At 37.7% G+C, this 21,347-nt stretch overlaps 1 protein-coding gene across 1 annotated transcript in view; it reads right to left on the reverse strand.

Moving 5' to 3' along the window:
• Window positions 1-1,923: 1,923 nt before the first annotated feature.
• Window positions 1,924-21,347, reverse strand: part of LOC150083149 (phenoloxidase-activating factor 2-like) — a 57,889-nt gene continuing 38,465 nt past the window's right edge. Inside the window, exons 4-5 of the mRNA XM_090378406.1 lie at window positions 5,046-5,209; window positions 1,924-2,287 (exon numbers count right to left, since the gene is read on the reverse strand). Of these exons, the coding sequence (XP_090234532.1) occupies window positions 2,123-2,287; window positions 5,046-5,209 (329 nt within the window). The 3' untranslated portion in view covers window positions 1,924-2,122. The remainder of the gene's footprint in view (window positions 2,288-5,045; window positions 5,210-21,347) is intronic.

The raw sequence follows: 21,347 nt of genomic DNA on the forward strand, positions 1-21,347 counted from the left end.
ATTGTCACAAGAGTCCACATTTGATAAAAATATTCACAATAAGATTTTAACATTATCACAAATAAATTCTGTATTTGTTCATTAGAGGCTATTCGATTTTAACTTAAAGGTATTTAGATAATGTAAATAGTATACTTTTAATCGCTATATCTTAAATGCTGCTGCCTGTAAAATTGCAGCTTACAGATACACTAAAAGCATACAACGCTTTTACATCTGCTAATAATTATCTTGATGAGGAAGTTGAAATTTTCTCATAATCTTTTCCATTCTCCTTTCTCTTTCTGTTATCAGAATTTGATATTCAAACGTTTGCTGCCGTACTATTTTCACAATATGCCGCCTTTATATACAGTGTATATTAATTGCTATACGTAATTAATATACCGTGTATATTAATTGCAATTCACACACACCTGCATTTATATTCACAAAATGTGGCTGTTAATTTTAATTTTGAAAAACATATTTTTAATGAACACATTAGCTTTAATTAATACGTATATAAAGAGATATGAAAATGATTTGTTTGCGCTTGAAGATTATTTTGATTGCTGAAGTATTTCATGATCGTCTTGCGCTGTTTTCCGTTGGCCACCCCTGTTATATATCATGTGATTACGAGTCGACAATTACAGTACACGATGATTTTAGACTAAGGCGCATTTAGGGCTAGAGCCTCAAGCTGCGAACAAATTTAGACTATGTATATAAAGTGCTTAGCATCATAATACACAGCCATTTCTGAATAAACAGAAAATTTTTAAGGTGGCATCGTTTTAGGTTATATCTCATATTGTGAATACCTTCACAACGAGTTGCCATGATATTGCACTACTTCGAATAAGTAACGCTTCACCTAAGGAGAAGACTAGTGTTACTTATTCTCCTGGTACCTATCTGAGAATAAGTAACACTAGTCTTCTCCTTAGGTGAAGCGTTACTTATTCGAAGTAGTGCAATATCATGGCAACTCGTTGTGAAGGTATTCACAATATGAGATATAACCTAAAACGATGCCACCTTAAAAATTTTCTGTTTATTCAGAAATGGCTGTGTATTATGATGCTAAGCACTTTATATACATAGTACACGATGATTTAAATATGCAGCATATTGTTAGGTGTTTCAAGGGAAACAAATGCTTTTCTACGTGATACTGAGATTTTACTTATAATAATGTTAAGGAATAATATGGTCAGCAAAACTAACAGGAAATGAATAATGACGAAAAAAACTACCAGCCTTCTTTCATAAATGTTTGCATCCCTCCCTTCTGACATATACTGCATAAAAAAAGTTTTTTGTTGTTGTTTTTATAAAATAAAGGTATATTATTTTCAGTCAACGATCATCACGGCCTGTGTATATGTGTATGTGGGCGCGCGAAGCAGTGCCAACTTGCAAGTAGCTAAACAACTTTGTCAATAGTTCATAAATTTAGTATGATCAGCCGAAATGTATTTGCATAGTTTGAAATTATGTTTATTGATTCATTTACATATAATGCATCTCAATTCTTGATTTTAAGTACACATTGCTGTTGTATAATTTAAAGGTTCTGGTTTAAAAATCAAAAACGCTACATTACACAACAATAAGTTTTAAATGCGTTACATATAAACCATTTTTTGAAATATTTGATGTTATTTTATGTTTTGATTCACATTACAGCAAGCCAAAGTTACGTCCTAAGCAAAAAAAAAAAAAAAAAACTGTAAAGCATGTGAAAATAGTTCAGCATTACACTAATCTTTCAGTGAAAATAGTTCGGCATGACCCTAATCTTCCACGGAACCTGACCCCAGAAGGGGGCAGTACTATTCTACCTTTATTAAAATGGATAATTAAAGTTTAATCGTAATATACTGGTAAAGTAAAAAAAACCCTTCTCTGAAATTTCATTGTAAAACGTATTGTTTGAAAAGATAATCTTCTTACTCGCTAAAATCATTAGATATGCCTATTCACATAACAGTCTTCAAACCTCAACTTAGCACATCACTTGAATATACACAGGGAGTTAAACCATGAGGAATAATTCTCAGTTATAATATAGACGCTTAAGTTTCTTTCCTCAGATACCCGAGTGGCTAAAATTATTTTCGTGTGCTGTTCTGGTTTATCCAAACTTGTTAACTATACTGTCGATCCAAAACCGATACTTAGCCATATTAACATATATTCCAGGAACTCCTGGCTGACCACAGCCGATTCCCCAGGAGACCAGTCCAGCAACCTTCCAGACACCATGGACATCGCACACCAGTGGACTGCCGCCATCCCCCTGTAAGATCGAAAATGAAAATGTAGTAATAAGATATCAAAAGTAATTATATGTTATTGGTTAGCGCATGCACACAACGATTATGAAACTCATTTTGTAAAGCCAAGCATCATTTAGTGTACAGGCAGTTCAATGATAATTACTACAGTACAATTCTACAGCAATAACAAGTGAACAAATAAAAGAAACTAACTAACAAAAGATCAAAACTTTCTAAAAGCTTCCTTAATCATTTCACAAATATACTTGGTCCCAGTTCCAATCCCAATGATTTCCGTTTGCATTCTTTCAAACACTGCTTAGTTTTTTTTTTTTTTTATGGCAGAATCCGAATTACTGGTTGCCCCAATTACTGCTCATCTCCGTTGGCATAATTATTCCCTGTACGATTCCTTTCAAAGGTGGTATTTATGCATATGTTCACTCTGATATTCCGTGTCGGAGAATTAGTAACTTAGAATCTCCTCTGGCTTAAAATCATTCTCTACCTCATTTAGCCAAATTCATTGGCTGCCTCTATCGTTCTCCCAACTCTACTAATTGGGAGAACTACTCCCAACTCTACTAAAACTTGGAACTCTGACTTCCTTTCTTTGAAATCTTACTTTCTCCAGTCCAACTTTCCTAGCAGTGAGGTAATTTTCCTTGGCGATTTTCATGTTCATAGCTACAGTTGGATTCCATTTTCTAGGCATAAGAACAAAACTGGTCGAGATGCCAAGGCTTTGTAATTACTAATGACCTCGCACATTTGTTCATTTACCTACTAGAATACCGAAAAATCGTAACCACACACTCAACACTATTGATCTTTCTCTAACAAACAACCTCATCAAATACACGGTCGAGTACACACCTCCGATCACAACTTAGTGAATGGCCTCTTCTCCACAAGAGCCTTTCTTTCGTGGCCGATCACTGCCTCATCTTTTTTTTGGCATTACAAAAATGCAAAATGGGATGATCTGCGAGATTCCCGTTCTTCTTTCTTCTTTTCCTTAGTTGAATTGTTTTAAATCTTCTGATATCAATGTTCGCAGACAAGGTCAGTGAAATTATACCTGGAATGAAATCCTGTATTCCACCTTCCACTTTAAAATATCGTCCTTTATTTAACCTTGGTTTTCCTATAAGAACGGCTGTTCAAGATAAGAACACTGCATATCATAGCTGACTTACATCCACATTTGCGCATTCGTTTTCTATCTACTCTAAAGCTTACAACAATTGTAAGGCAAATATTAATCAGTCCAAACTAGATTTGGAAAAGGCTAAGTGTAAAAAAAACCCTCCTTTTTGTTCAAACTGTAGGTGGACAACTTTGGTTCCTTGGCACAGCTATTGGCTAAAATTTTTGCCCATCTATACCCCCACCTCTGTTAAAACCTGATGGTTCTAGTTCCTCCTCAGCTAAAGAAAGCCGACCTACTCGCATCCAACTCTTCTTCTAACTCTTGCATTGATGATCTTGGTAAACCGCCTCCTACCATTCTCAGTACACTCCACTCAACGCGTCCTGTAATCTTCTGTGAAAAGGATGCCAAAGGAATTTTGAACAATCTTGATGCCAAGAAAGCTCCAGGTCCTAATGGTTTTTCTCTACTTGTTCTTAAAACCTGTGCTGCTGAGCTTACATCTATTCTGTGTCGTCTTTTTGCACTTTCTTATTCAACTTGTGTTTTCCCTTCTGCTTCGAAATTTGCATTTCAAATGTGATATCAATTTCATTGTTTTTTGTTCACTTAATTCAAACAACGTGAGATAACCGAGTCCTTTTCAATAACCACCATTTTCTTTATCTTTTTTTAGGTTTAATTTTTCCAGACAATACAATTCACCCAAGTCTTCTCCATAAGCGAAGCGTTACTTATTCGGGGTATTGCAATACCATGGTAACTCGTTGTGAAGATATTAACAATATGAGATATAATTAAAACGATGCATTAAAACTACCTTGGAAGTAGAAATGATGTGTGTGCATTACCCATGCATAAGTAAACTTCATTCATCCTTAAAGTTTGCGCATGTAAGGCGGCCTTTATAGGGTCAATTACAATGCTGTTTCTATCGCTTGGTAATTTTAATGAATTATTTAAGAATCAGCAAAAAGCCACATGCACTTTGCCAGTTGGTGCCTACAGTTGGTACTGTTTAATACATTAGAAATATGTTTGGTATAGTTAATCAGAAGATTAATTTTATTAGTACATTTTGGCACTTCGAGTACATTTGTTAGAAAACACTGTAGTAGATGATAAAGAACACAGAAGCAACAGAAATAAATGAAGCCTTTCGTTCAGACACGATTCTTTGTCGCTTTTCTGAAGTCTGCTTAAACCTGTGATCTCTCTCTCTTCTTAAGACGATTCAAAGATATTCGATCGCCTGTTTTCACTTAGCTGCTAAGTGAAAACAGGCGATCAAATATATTCACAACAGCAAAACAGCCTATTCTATTAAATAGAAAATCTGCAGTTCGTAATTTCTTTGAAAATCACTATGACTATTTTTCCAATAACACTAGTCTTTCAAAAACGTTGAAACTGTCCACCGGTCTAATATACATCCCACTTGTATTAGACCAATGAACCTTTGACATATTTGGAAGGCACATTTAAAAAGAAGCGCTAGTAGATAGCCAGGCACACTAACTGGAATGTCTGAACATGTCAGATTAGTACGACCCGGATTGGATTAATCAAATCGATCAAAATTAATCAGAATTTTTATTAATCAAATCTATCATAATAAAACTTACTGTGCACGCATCCTTTCCTGGTTCACCGCCAGCACACAGGAAACTTGAATGCAACCGATAGGAAGGGCCGAGCCGAGTTTGACGCAATCGATGTTCGCAGTCACCTTGAGAAAGAACTGGAACGTCTACTTCTTTCAAAACGCTTTGAAACTCTCCTTGACGTCCTGTTAAAATAAAAAAAACAGGATTAATGAAAAACTATAAAAACAAAGTTACTGACGCATGAAAAGAATAACACCAGAAAACCAAAAAAAAAAGATATATTAACTTCGCTAAAATATCTAAAGATTTACTATTAATGTAATATCCTTAACAGCACAAACGGGGTTTAACACATACAGCACAATCGCGATTATCAGAACTAATTAATTAAAGGAAATCTCAAACTACCGGGGTGTTCGGATTATTCGGATTATAACATTACCAATCGTTTTGGATATACTGTATAAATTGTCAATTTACACACACACACAGACAAAGAAATCCCAGACTTTTCTCTGCTTTACTTTGCTTAGTTTCAACATGAGCGGGATCTGTTATTTCATTTCCTGTAACTCATACAATGCGTGTTGACGAACAGAAAGAGGGGTAGCTACCAATGGTGAAACAATAAGCAAAGAGTAAGAGCCAACGAATACCAGGGTGGAGGCAGGGGGGCTGTGCTGATAAAAAAAAATTAAATATTATAGAAATTATATCAAATAATAATAATAGCTCGATGTAGCGAGTGGTCAGGCACAAGGGTGTCGAAACAGACACGCTTTGAGTGGAACGCCGTTCTATAGTTAACGATTGTATTCATTGACAAAATAATTAATGTAAACGTCACTAAGTCAGTGAAACGGCCTATTACTAAAACGTTATGACCACCCGCGTGTTTTAATAGGCCATTCCTCCCCGCCTGGTAGTATACGTATCACGGCGATAACCGATCAAATGATACTGCAACTTTCATGTGGTCAACTTTCATTTTGTCATGTGGTCCATAAAGTGCTCGGTTGACATGGGCAAGAAACATGATCAGACGGACTTCAAAAAAGGGATGATTGTCGGGTGCCGGTTGGCAGTATTACAGGAACTGCAAATCTTGTGGAAATCTCGGAGTGCTATAGTTAAAATGTCCCAAGAGTCAAAAAATAATGGCCAGAGCAGCAGTCGCAAGGCCAACGGCACGCGCCCACCCTTCGCCATTGTAGTGGTTAACGTAGGCTGTACCGCCTTGTGCGAAGTGATCGACGGTAAACGGTAGTATGACTAAAGAAATGATTGTTTCTGTTACTACAAAATAATTTATTAAAGATGGTTTAAGTGGTTATTGCACAAAAAGAATTTATGATTCAACTTTCGCAATATAGGTGATCAGTGGCAGGTTAAGTTTTTTTTCTTTCTTTGGACTTGCGGGTGGCTTCCTTTTCACGATATAATTAGTCTGGCAATCATTTGTTTCGCAACTGTGAAACACTAATGGCTGCCATACTATAATACAGCTATATATGTAGTTCAAATTCCTGTAGGAAATTTCAGGGCTGTTACTGGAGAGAGTACGCATTCGGAGGTTTCGGTTATGAGTTTCCAGGCGGATGCTGAGGGTGCACTTTCGGTCGATAGCAAAGAAAGTCTTGATTTGGAATTGAGGAGCAATAGTGTGAATGGACACCCTAATGAGGCGTTTCCATCAAATAGAAATGAAGTAAATGGGAAGACCGATGTCTCTGTATGTTCTCTAACTGAGCTAACAAGGAACGCTGAGGTTCAGTATCCAGAATTTCCCTCTTGATAAGGAAAATGGAATTACGAGGCGCGATATTAGTATTAGTATTAATATTAGTATTAGCAATGGCTGCATGGTGCAAGAAAGCCTATGGCTTATGCTGCACCAGCCTAAAAAAAAAAAAAAAAAACCGAATAAAACAATGATAAAAAAAGAAAAAATAAATAATAATTAATAAAAGAAAAGGAAATTATCCAGACTATCCAGTACTATCCAGATGACCTTTGAATTTCCCCAAACTGTCACCTCTACCGCCCATGTAGGCAACTTATTCCAGTAATTTATAACTCGCTGGCTAAAATAAAACTTCCTGCAGTCCAATCTAAACATCTCCCCCCTTAACTTGAATTTATGTCCTCTAGTTCTAGCATCATTTATAATCTTGAAAATTTCGTCCTCATTCATTTTACTGATGCCTCTCAGAGCCTTAAACACCTCAATCAAATCTCCTCTAAGGTGTCTAGTTTCCAAACTCTGAAACCCACATATTCGAAGTCTTTCTTCATAAGGACCCCCTTTTGCCAATCTCACCAGGCGAGTTACCCGTCTTTGCACCCTTTCAAGAAGCTCAATGTCTTTCTTTAGGTGCGGTTTCCATACTTGAACACAGTATTCCAAGTGTGGTCTAACAAAAGCCTTATATAATGGGATTATCACGTCCCTATCTCTACTTGCAAAAGTTCGATAGACCATCGATAGGACACCATGGGCCTTCCTTGCAACCTGTTTACAATGCTCAGAGAATTTCATGTCTGACCGTATCGTAACACCCAAGTCCCTTTCCTCCAGTACTGGGTTTAGCTGAACTCCACCAAGTGAATAAGTTATTTTGGGATTACTGTTTCCCAGGTGTATTACACTTAGTTGGATTAAAGCATAGCTGCCATTTTTCTGACCATTCCTAAAGTCTATCTAGGTCTGTCTGAAGAAGCTCAGCTTGACAGTGATCATTAACCACTCTACCAATTTTAACATCTGCAAATTTAGACATCACGTCCTCTATCCCTTCATCGATGTCGTTTATGAAAATTAAAAACAACAGTGGTCCTAATAATGAACATTGGGAAACCGCACTTCTTACATCAACCCAATCTCAGGAATAGTCATTTATCACAATCCTCTGCCTCCTGCCCTAAAGCCATCCTGCTTTCCGTTTAAGGATTTTCCCAGTGATTCCAACCTGTTCCAGCTTATAAAGCAACCGCTCATGTGGGACTGAGTCAAAATCTTTGCTGAAATCTAAATAAACAATGTCGAAATTATTCTCTACATCCAGCCCTTTCAAAATAGCGAACCAGATTTGTTAAACATGATTTTCCCTTTACAAAATCATGCTGAGTACCCTTCAGAATTTCAGTTCGATCCAAATGATCCTGAATTCCACCCTTGATCATTGCCTCCATGATTTTTCCCTACCTACCACTGAAGTCAGACTGACAGGTCGATAATTTCCCACTTCACTCTTAGAGCCACCCTTATGTATGGGAGATACATTGACACTTTTCCAATCCAACGGAATCTCCCCAGAGTCTAGTGATGCTTGCATAATTAGCCTCAATGGTTCAATGCACTCACTTGCCGCCTCTATTAAGATTATAGGGTATATTCCATCAACTCCAGGAGCCTTACTGGCCTGCAGGCTCGAAAGTTTTTTCATTAAATAATCTTGCGAAATTTCAATATCATTAATTACATATTTTTAAACTTCGCTCCCATAATTTCCCATTGCCACAAAAGGTTTTTCATTTGTAAATATGGATGCAAAATAACTGTTGAGTTCATCTGCAACGGCAGCTGGTGTATTTAATACTATCCCCTCTCCCTTAAGTAAAGGTCCGATCTGGTTTGTCCTGCTCTTCTTGGCATTTATATATGTGAAGAATTCCTTATCCCCCCCTCTGTGATTTCTCATAAACTGCCTTTGCCTGTCGAACCTTTTATGTGGCTCTATTACAGATCATCTTGTAGCTATTATGGGCTTCAGTACTTTTTATTGCTCTGTAACCTTTCCATACCACCTTTTTCTGCTCAAGTAATGTGGCAACTTCACTATTCATCTAACTTGGAACCCTCCTCGTGGAGTATTTTTTTAATGGTAAATACGCATTCAAGGCATCTGTGATTAATGTTTTAAAAGCGTACCACAGTTCAATTGTATTCATTCTCTGCGCGATATCTACCCAGTTAATAGAGGCCATGTACTACCTTAAGGCATCGTAATTTCATTTTCCGAAATTAAAACCCATTTCTTTGCCTTTTACTACTGCTACCTCTCTCATCATCATCCACCGTAGAACTCCGTAATCACTTCCTGCTACTGGTTCCTCTACTGTCAGCCCTGTTATGTCATCTGATTCATGGGTGATGATGAGGTCTAGAATATTCTTTTCTCTAGTACTTTCCCTGACAGGTTGATACAAATAACAGTCATCTAGTTGATTTAAAAATTTTGTTCCCCATGTCGAGTTTCCTTCCCATTTACTCCAATCAATTAGAGGCAAATTGAAATCACCCATAATAAGACATTGACGCTTACTTGCCCATTCCATTTGCATGTAGAGGCTTTCGTCATAATCTTCACCATCACCTGGTCTGTAGATTACTCCTACTCGCATTATACCTTTGTTTCCAACTATATCACACCATATAGATTCTATACTAGCATGTGAAACGTCTGAATCCAGGAAAGCTATCGTCGCACTCAGGCTGCTTCTGATAAGAAGCATTACTCCATCACCCCTTCTATCTACCCTATCCTTCCTAAATACATTATACAAGCCGTAATGAAACTCATCATCCCCAATTTCCGGGTGGCACCACGTCTCCGTAAGCCCTACTGTGTCTGCGTTACTTGTTTTAACCAGCAGTTCGAATTCGCTCATTTTATTGACGACACTTCTAACGTTACTATATAAACAATTAAGACTTACTGTTCTTGTATATTTAACAACCCTAACGCAATATAGGAAACGTTGATTCGTTGGAGAACGTTAGAGACTGTAGCTATAAAACTATGTGCATGGAATGAAAATTTGGAAGAAAATAATTGTCTAGAGAAATTAGTTAAGGTATACAAAGGGCAGATAATTGATTTTCGGGATTCTTCGTTCTGTGGAGATAAAAATCGTGTGGATAAGGATCTTTATAGTGATAGGATCAAAATGGTTGCACAGGTAATGAATCGACGTTTGGATGGCGACAGAATCGAAGATAAGATACCTGTAAAGAAAGTGGGAAGGCTGTGCTCTGGTTATTAAGGCAAAGAATGGCTCCAAATTAAAGAGTAGTAGGGATGTGCAAAATGCTGTTAGAAGAGCAATGACTGGTATGCTCAAAATGGTAAGGGTTAAAAATGTGCGTCCAATAGTGCAGAATGGTATTGGATCTGGAAAGAGAGAACGATGTTGAGGAATTTTTTTTTTAAAATTAAAAGATTCCGCAGTTGGGGAAATGGCAGGTTGCTCTAACTATAGGGCTGCTACTGGGAATATAGTACAAACGACTAGAACAGAAGACAGGTTACTTGCTCTCCGCTTGAAGGAGTCAAAATCATCCAAATGAATGAGAAGCGGTCTCTGATTGTTACAGATGAACTGCAAATTTATTGCAATCGTGCGGAAGTTGACATCGCTTGCATATTTGAACCATGTGTGGTCGATGGGAGGTTGAAGGGTTTCAGTTGTGTTCACGGATAGCATATTTATTTATTTATATGCAGACTTCTCACTCACAGGGCACACAAACCCTAACTATTGGTGAGAACGCTGAGAGTTACAGAATCAATACAAAACAGTAATAATCAATGCAAAACTAGAATTAAAATACAAGTATATACAAAATTTCGATTAAGAAAACAGAGTAAGGAGCAAATTTTTATACATAGATAGATTAAGTGTAAAATCAACGTTGCAATTATTCAGTACCTGAAGGAAACGAAACAGAGGACTACCAAGTAAGTGTTGAGTTCGATGGACAGGCAGGGAAAAATTAGTTTTGTAACGAGAATTCAAACGGGATACAGCGAAAGGTATTTGTTCAAGGAGAGATGGAGAATCGATAACAGAGCTTATGATACTGTAAGCAAAAAGAGACCCACGGAGTTGTCGTCTAGAGTGAAGAGGAACGATTCTGAAGCGACCACAAAGAGCTCCATAATTTCGACGGTGAAAGGAAAGGTGATTTCGATAGCATAAGAATTTAATGAATTTAATTTGAATTCTCTCAAGTCTGTGAGAAAGTCTGTTGTGGGGACCAAATAACATCACAATAATCAAAAATGGGAAGTATAAGTAGAAAAAAATTATAACTTTGTCACTCTTGAAAATAGAGGAAGAACGCTTGATTGATCTAAGAAGTTTGGAAGTCTGAGACATTGATCACGCAATGTGGAAAGAGGTCAGATCGAAATCGGACACCTAAGTCCTTGACTGCATCAGTACTTGCAATTAAAAAGTTTCCGATATAATAACACTAGTTTACAAATTTAAGTTTGTTCAGTGGGGTTTGAATTTCAATAGGTCCTACTGCAGAAATACGTTGCTGTGATTTCAAATATGACTTAGATTTTTTTCTATCACATCCAGATACATCACAATTTAAGAAATAAAAAAGTATTGTTTTCTTACGAAAGTATATAACTTTATTGTATTTAGTAATGACAAATTGATAGGATTACATTTTCATATATCAAAAAATACGTAAATACTAACAAATATTAATCAAAATTCTGAAACTTTCATTAATCAGACCTTCGCCTCTTTGTTTGAAAAGAATGTTTAGTCGTTTTTCTTTTATGTACAGTGCCAAGTTTCTCTCTTTTTAAACACCAGCTGTACCTCTGCTCCATTTCCTTCATGTCCTGATGGAATCTCTTCCCTTGTTCTTCGCTCATCTGTGCAAGATCTACGGGGAAAAAATCAAGATGGGCATGCAAAAAGGGAATTTTGATGCTCATATTGCAACCTAAATTGCGAATCTTTTCGAGCATATTTTGAAAAATTTTCCCATAATCCTGTGAGTTATGATTTCCTTGAAAATTTTCCATTACACTTTTAAAAGCAATCCAGGCTTCTCTTTCCTTTCAACGTCAGTCATAGTAGTTTCAAACTGACCGTCTAAAACCAATTTTCTAATTTGGGGACCAATGAAGATACCCTCCTTAAGTTTTGCGTCAGATAAACCGGGAAATTTACTGCAAAGGTACTTAAAGCAGTTGCCATCATTATTCAATGCTTTAACAAATTGCTTCATTATGCCTAACTTGATATGCAGTGGAGGTAAAAGTATTTTATCTAGCTTCACCAAACTGTCATGCACAATATTTTTTGACCACGGTGTAAGATTGTGCCTCCGAGGCTATTGCTTCTTTGTCCAATGCAGTGCTTTAGCTCTGCTGTCCCATTCACAAATAAAGCGTGGCATTAGTGTACCCACCCTGTTTCCCCAACAATATACATAACACTTTTAAGTCTCCACATAGTTGCCATTCGTGATCTTGATATTTAATTTTCTCCAGAAGCAACTTTAGATTGTCATAAGTTTCTTTTAAGTAAACTGAATGAGAAACTCGCACAGATGTGTACTTATCTCCATTATACAAGGGAACACCTTTTAAACTAGTCTTAGAATAGTCTATAAATAGTCTCCATTCATTAGGAACATATGATGGAGCTCCTAAGGCACTTGTTAAACCAGCGATATCACTGCAATATACGAGAGGACCTTATTGTTAAAAATACTGTATAAACTCCCTTTCACGACTTCTGTACCAGGAAAATGATGTACCTGGAGCAAGTAAGTTCTTCACTTGAAATCTGGATCCCAGAATTTCAGCAGCATACTTGGGAAGATCTAAGTCTCATACTAAATCGTTCAGTTCGACTTGCGTGAATTGTTGTGGTGTTAAATTATTTTCTGGTTGATAACATTCCTCTTCACTAATCTGTTTAGCTTCTGCTTCGGTTGGAGAAGATATGGACTCACTCCAAAGTTTCTGGTGGAGGTTTTACAGGCAGATCAGGTCCATGCGGTACTGTAACCGCATAAGGGATGTGCCACTTATATAGGCTCTGTGGTTGAGAGGACTGTACAAACAAGTGAGTGCATGCTCAGACAAGTTTAACCCGTAACTACACACAGGAGTCTCCCAGACTCCACTCGGAAAATAAAATTCTGGGAATCACAGATAGGCCGGAAGAGCGTGGTGGGGGGCATCTACCTTCCTGGGTCAAGGTCGGCTACCTTGCAGTATGTGTAGTTTTTTTTTTTTTTTTTTTTATGAAAACCCCAAACATGAAAGGTATCAAAACCTATAGTACTTAGTACCGTGCGTGGGTTGAAGGAGAAGTATTGGGGGGAGGGGCTGCCGGAAACTTTGCTCGAGAGACTAAACATGGGTTTCACCACTTCAAGCCTCCAATAAGCAAAGTAGTGGTATTTCACCGGTTGATGAAAGTCATCTACCACCTACGGGTTAAAATGCACAATCTGTTGTATTTGAGGCAAATATTTGATACTGATTACGAATATAGGGGTATAAAACTTGTAAACCATTGCAGAAATTATAGTTATGTATACGTTTGCGTATAATACCTGGGTAATTGGGTAATATTTTGTTAATGAATTGTGAAAATCTTTACGTGATAGAATCAAACGGACTTCGGTTTAGTAATCAGTAAAAATACGTAAATAACTGCCACATACTTTTACTCAAACCCCAGATACACTGTAAACCAGTGTAATCAGTAAGGACGGAGGGGTCTAACTGCACAATTCGAGCGAAAACGCATAATTTACATTTTAACGGGTTTAGAAACAAGTTATTTTTATTGAGCCAGAATGAGAGGGAATCAAGACAGAACTGGAGTTCATCCCTGTCAGTTGAAGAACAAATAACTTTGTAAAGTTTAATATCAACTGCATGGAGTTGCCACTAAGCATTATAGCTCTGGTTCATACTATCTAAGACATTAACGGACTGAAATAAGTCCCTTAATGACGGACTTGTTTCAGTCCGTCAGCTCATAAACTAATCAACTGACAGATGATTAGTATAAACAGTAAAGAAGAGCGGACCCATTGGTGAGCCTTGAGGAACACCTTGCGAAACAGTAATCGGGATTGCTGAAGTGTTCTGATATAAAAGAAGCCTTCGATAATCTGGATGTGCATGCTTTACTTCATCTGCTCCAACACGCCTTCCAAATAAAAGGAAATTTGCTAAAAAAAAGTTCCTACAGGCCCTACTTACTTGTCGGTCCATTTATTACCGTACAGATAGTCAGATCCTCCAACGCTAACTCCATGCTGGAGTTCCACAGGGTACAACCTTATCTGGACTCCTCTTTATCGCCATGATGATCCCGTTCTGCAAGGGTAGAGATGATGTAGGTATTTATGCAGACGATATTAAGATCCTAACACCCATCCAACCGTCCATAACCAATAGTGCATTGTGTGACCAGATTAATCATAACCTACTGAACTTATTTGTGTACTTAGATAAATTTGGCTTGTCCCTAAACCCGCAGAAGACTGTAATCATGGTGTACTCGCTCAAAAAATCGCCTACGCTCGTACACCCTAAACTTAATGGCAAACCTATCCCAGTTGTTGAGACGCATAGAGATCTGGGAGTAACATTTGATACTAAACTTACGTTCAAGTCGCATATTGACCTGATTGTAAAGAAAATGAACTACTTACGTTGGGCAACTAAACAGCACCTCTTGCACGTGAAACAGACTACAACAACCGCACGATATTTAAGAACCACCGTATATTCCGCCATTTCGTATGGCGCCGAATTGTGGGCGTCAATCACCCCTACCCATATTAGGAGAATACATGCGAGTGAATTCTGGCTGCTGAAGTGGGCAAACCATAAGCACCATCTCCCTCAACAGTTAAGGACCACGCAGCTTTCTGAACAGCTTAAACTGCAGCATTTACCAGACATCATTGCCTGGAAACGATTAATGACCACAATCAAAATGATGACTGGCACAATATCATCACCATGCTTCTGACAGCTTTGTGAGTGGCACATCCCGCCATCTGCATTAAGAGGCACAACATCCTTGAGAATGAAGACCAACAGACTGAAGATGGCCGACAGGTTTATACCCGCCAGTGCGTTAGAATCAGTTCAGTGCCTAACACATATCGGAATTGACCTACTAAGGCTCATAGAAGATCCGAAATATAGGAAACAAACCGCAGTGTGGTTCGCTGAGGCCTACTGTAGTTGTTCGAATTTCTGTCAAGAACTGTGTGTACGCAATTGAATAGTGCATATTTCGCACAAGTTTATTCAGTGGATGTGATGTTAAGATGAACTTTTGTATTACAATTGCCAGGACTCTACACAGAAACGTAGTGATGAGTAATGCAGTTTATATTTCATCTTTTCGTGTATATTTTACCTTTCTTGTATATTTTAGCCATTCTTTTATTTTCATTTTATGGTAATCCCTGGCATTTTCTGCCGTGAAAGGAATTTGTTACTTACCAATGTATACCTATATTTTATATTTGGTAGGATAAATAAAGATTTATTATTACCATCAATTATTATGGATAATTTACGATTTCTAAGCAGTGAACCAAAGCTAGTAAAGGGGATCGTACACCATAAGATGAAAGCTTGAACCGCAAAAGACCGATGTGGACAGAGTCAAATGAAGGTTGAAATATCAAGGAAAGCGAATTAATTTTATTTCCTTTGTCCAAATTAGTTTGTAGGAAATGAGAGAACAAGGTAAGATTTGAAACAGTTGATTTCCTGGGAAGAAACGCATTCTGGCGATTATTGATAAAAGGATGAAAGTAGGAACTATGATATTTATAAAGTAGCAGTTCAAAAATTTCGCAAATGTATTCAGTATAGTAATAGGTCGGTAGTTATTAGGCTTAGCTTTATCATCCTTTTTTTATAAATCGGGATGATATAGGCCTCATTGAACGTTAAAGGGCAGCAGCCATGAAGAAGACAGTAATTGAAGAGATTTGTAAGAACTGGAGCGAAAGACGAACTACTTGAAGAAAAGAACAGGGAGGGTATCAGGACCAGGAGCAGTGAAATCTTAAGCCGAGAAATGGCTGACTGGCCGTCATCAGTAGTGAGAACTAATCTATCAATGCCATTAGTATTATATTCAAACGGATAACAGGGAACAGAACGTTGCTGTTCTCCCGAACAGCAACGTTCTCCCGAAATATGGGTAACTACATTCCCATATTCCCATACTTTTGCAAGTTACCCATATTCCTTTTGAAATATGGGTAACTAGCAAAAAGATTAGCAATACCAAGAGGACAGTTAGAGATATTTGAATCATTAGTTAATATAGGAATTCTTGAAGATCTCGATAACCGTTTAGATAGGACCACAATGGTCTCGAATTAAAATTCCCAGTAAGTTGGTCTTCAACTGAGTGAAGATAATGAGAGTATTGAGATTTAGTAGACTGCTTGACATGGCGTCTAAGGGAAGAAAAAGAAAAGTAGCTAAAGTTAGTTTTGAGTGTTAAATACCTTTTGTGGAGGTAATTTTTGCGACGAATTAAATACACAAGCTTTTTCGACATCCGGTGAGAGAAGTTACTACGAAGCGGAAGAGAATTTGATGGAACGAAATCAGAATTGCAGAATGGAGGTCTAAATACATATAATTAATGTAATGATCGATCGATTCAAAATTATGAATGGAAATCCAATCAACGTTGCCAGAAAATCGATTTAACGAAGTCCAGTCTGTGTGCCTAAAGCTAAAAAATATCGGTGAAAGGAAAGTTCAGAAATAAAAGAAAGGAAATCAACGACAATAGGAAAGTGATCTGATCTCATGAAATTATCACCTTTAGAAATTGAAAAGAGAGTTGATTCATGGGTAAAAACTAAGTCAAGGAGGAGGAGTTCCAGGTGCTAAAGTAACAGATTTCAGTTATAGCATTACTAAACCAAATGTTGCAAAATTGCTTAGCCAGTGAATTTGGTGAACGATTCTGGTTAAAGGCAGTTAGGACATTAAAATCAACCAGAATAAGAGTTAGCGCTTTCGGAGGTTTCAAAAATATCCCCGCATCTATAATATCCTCTAATTGTTGAATGGTAGCTAAAGAAACTGGGGGAGCAAGGTATAAAAGCATAAGTAGGAGAAGCTTTCCTACATGATTAACTAATAAAGAGATAACTTCAATAGAAAAATGTTTAGTGAACTGCAGCACTTTGACCAAGTAATGGGTAAAAACAACAAGGCCACAACCCCTTGAGTCTCGATCCAAACGATAGACAGAATGGGAGATAGGTGAAATTTCACTGTCAAGTATGTGTGGATGTAACCAGGTTTCAGTAAGGGTGACCATGGCAAAAGTTTGTTGCAGAAGGAAGACACGAAAACCAGTGTTATTTTTTACAGCACTTCTACAATTGACATAAAATAGTAACGATAATGATGATGAAGATATACATTGGAAAGATAACTGCCAGCTAGCATGAGTAGGTCCGATAAGATCGGCAGCAGAGCCAGAAGACAACCTGTACGGCTTAATAATAGCATCGACTCGCCAAATATCAGTATCCAAAATACGTGCTTGCTCAGATGAATTACTTAATATTACAAACGTTGCATAGTCTGGATAACGGGTGGATAACTTGCTCAGAGGTGCGAAGACCTAACTCAATGTTGAGAAAATCCTCAATATCTGAAGGATATTGAGGATGTCATTCAGGTCAGCTGCGTGCTATCTGAAACTCTGATCTTACTGTGACTCAGCTGTCTGTTTTGCACTTCTTATGCTGTATATGTATTTGTATTACAACGACTGGTGTTAAATTCTATTTAGTTCTCTGTATTTTAAATATGGTAAATGATATAGCTCCGTACCTTAGTTATATGGGGGATTTCATCATTCACTTTCAGGGGAAACAGGATATTCGTCTCTGTTGACGCTAATGCGAAATATCATTAACAGATGATAGGGGACTTGCATTACAGGAGGTAATAACCTCCTCTAATGCAAATGGTAAATCTAATATAGATGTAATACTCTCTACATTTAATAGTTCAAGTATCTAAACGAGGCAAATAAGCCAGGATATGGACAACTTTATATTTTCGATTCTGCTGAAGCAACAACAAAACGGCTTAAAAAATAATCAAACGAAGGGTGTATCGCCGAAGTAATACAACAATTGGACGAGATGGTTAAGCGACAATATAATGAACCTACATACAAAACGGAGGTTGCTGCAATATTTGTTGGAGAAGACGGGGAACCACCTGCAAATAGAGGCATATGCATATCTCCTACAGGTGGCTGCTGTAGAATTATATCACCGCTAAACAAGAATGGTGAAGACTGAAGGATCTAGATTAAACTATTTACGCCATAATCAAAAATATGGCGTATGTTACGCCGGGTACATCTAGTATGTACATAAAATTTAAAATTTAGTGCAAGCAAATGGCATAAGGCAGGGGAGTGAATTTACAATAGGGAAGAAAAAAAGTGTAAATAAAAATAAGGCGAAGATAGCGAGAGATTAAGGACATCAGGAACGTTTGTATTACCCTCGTACTGCACTAATAGCTTTACGAACGGGAAAAGTAGAAGTAGAAAGATAAAAAGTTAAGAAAAAGATATTAAAATTACTGGGCTAGCTGGGATCGTAAAGCCCATCCTTTTAGTAAGTATCCTAATTGTGCAAGAGTTAGTAGGAAAAAGAGACTAATACCAAATGCTTGCGTGGTAAGAAGCCGAAAAATAAGTGCCGGGAAATGGCGAGCCGAGAATAAAAACTGAAAAATAAAACGAGCCGAAAATAAAAACCAAAAGCAAACAGTAAGCTTATGAGAAGGCAAAAATTTGCTAAAATAGGGTATAAAATCGATACCTAGAATTTTCAATTAGTGCGCAGCAGAAAGTTGAGGCAGGAAATAGTGATAAAATGTCGAGTTGGATCAAAAAACGAAGCTAAGGCAGTAACAAATTAGAGTAAGTGCTTAAAGCTCATAATAATTTATGGTGAGAAAACGGACTTGAAAGAAAGCCGTAAAAAGAAGGTAGAATTAGTGACCTCTATAGTCGTTTAAACGCTTCATCTTGAAGAAGCCGACTAGAGCAGTCAAAGATAGAGACCCATAGCACTCCTTCCCATTTTAAGCAAAATATTTGAACGTCTTCTACTGTCCAGATTGGAAAAGCACTGACTGTGTAAATCTCCAATCCCCAAAACCAGTTCGGCTTTCGGGCGGCCGTTCGGCGGAAGATACCCTTCGATGGCTCTTGGACTCCGTCACAAACTCAGTCACAAAATATTTCTTAGCAATATAAGTGGATTTGGCCGGGCCTTTGACCAGCTCTGGCGGCCCAGTATACTTCAGAGAAGCTAGCATTCTAACAAATATACAGGATTATCTGCACAACAGGAGTGTTACAGTCAGAAATACCGATCGACATGGGTCCAGAAATATCTACAGAGGCTGCCTCCAGGACTCGGTCCTTGGTCCATTCCTACGGAATGTGGTCATTCACTAGTTCCTGAACCTAAACCTCGGCCGGGTTTCCTCCCAAACCTTCGCAGACGACCTGATCTGACAATTATCGGAAACCCCTGAGCTTCCCTGGAAACAACAGCCAATGAATCCCTAACAACGTTACAAGAATTGGCGAACCTCCTTTGTAATTCCTGAGAAAACTACTTCAATTCTATTCAGAGGAATCTCTCGGATAATTAAGCAGACAACCGCAGATTAAAATTGCTGGTATTCCGTCAAACTGGCAACGGAGCTGAAGTACCTTGGGATCATCTCTCGACCCTAAGCTTCCGTTTTACCAGCATCTAGATTACCTTCACCGCAATGTCAGGAACTACACCGTAATGGTGGCGAGGATCAGCATGTCTGAGTGGAATCTCAGTCGTCGCTCACTGCATAAAGCATACAAAGCTCAACTGTATTGAGCGTAATATCCTTCTAACTATTACCCATGCTTGCTACACGGTAAGCAACTCAGTGTTACAAGTTCTGGCGGGAGTTCTCCTCCTGGACCTGGTGGTAATTCGCAAAGGTGTGCATTACCGGCTCGCCAAGGAGCTCCCTAGGACCATCCCAGATTTTACTACTACCCCAGCAAACGCCATCGAAGAAAAAAAAAAGCCTTGCAGTCCATCTTCTTAACGCCTGGCAAAACATATAGAATATCCCTCCCCAAAGGCTCCATCACTAAAACATTCTTGCCTCAAATAGCCCAGATTTTAATTAACTGATAGTGTAATTTTAATACAAACTTATAATGTTATCTAGTGGACAAGGACTGAAACCTTTCTACAGCATAACAGCCAACTTACCAGCGGGAACTTAAAAGAAACTTTATTTTGACCAGCGGGATCATTATTTACATATATACAGCATGTATATGATGACATTCAACAATATTACAATATGATGACATTCAACCCTATAGTGCATTGGAAATTAACTTTAGATGTTTGAGAAAACAACATATATAGTACACTAAAATGGACTAATAACGTTGATTGATGGGATGAAATACGTTTTGTAATATTATTATGGAAACTTTATTATGGAACACACACGATAAAGATGTATACATTATCCTACCAAAATCCATGAGGTATCACACTGATTGCAGAAAATTATGTGTGTACACACACACACACACACACACACACACAGAGAGAGAGAGAGAGAGAGAGAGAGAGAGAGAGAGAGAGAGAGAGAGAGAGAGAGAGAGAGCTGGAAGAATTTTAGAGGACAATGATAGATGTTATGCGAAGAATGAAATATTCCCTGGTCGATAATTCACAAAATGCAGAAGTGGAAGTCGAAGCGGGGGTGGCTGAATAACCCCCAAAAAAAAAAAACAACCAAACAAGTAAAAAATACATACTGAGTGGCAGGAATGTACCGAAGCGTAGAGAGCTGCAGACCATGAATTTTCACGGAAGACCTGCAACGCATAATCCTTTGAATAACAAAATCAAACGCACACTGTATATACGAGTAAATATCTGCTTCAAAACATAGCAGGGCTGTTGGTTGAACTAAAAATATATCAGACACTTTATGTCACTGCTCCGATTGACATTGAAATAAACATATCTTAACATTGGTCAGTGTTAGGTTCATTTTTAATCTAAAAACCAACAGAGGCTAATTATTGTCATCATTATAAAGAACAGTTAGAAATTAAGTTGCAAAATTATTTATGTAAACTAGTTGATGTTTTTCAGCATTAAAAAAAAAAGCCATATTAGAACCGCCTCATAATTACTTCATTTATTCGCATTTGTAAATGTCTGTAAATTACATATGTTCTCTAGTCGGTTTGCCTGCTTTGCTGAACGAAAAACTTGCTAAGTCGATTAAAATTTCTGGCGCCATGGACGAGATTCGAACAGATCATCTTCTACTTAGTGTGCGGAATACGATGATTATAACCACTATGTTAACCGCGAAGACAGGTCTTTCGTAAGACAGTTTTCAGATGAAAGTTTATCAGCTGAAA

Source organism: Mastigoproctus giganteus, chromosome 7 (assembly GCF_048544385.1).
Source record: "Mastigoproctus giganteus isolate SK-2022 chromosome 7, ASM4854438v1, whole genome shotgun sequence".
Lineage (NCBI taxonomy): Eukaryota > Metazoa > Arthropoda > Arachnida > Uropygi > Thelyphonidae > Mastigoproctus > Mastigoproctus giganteus.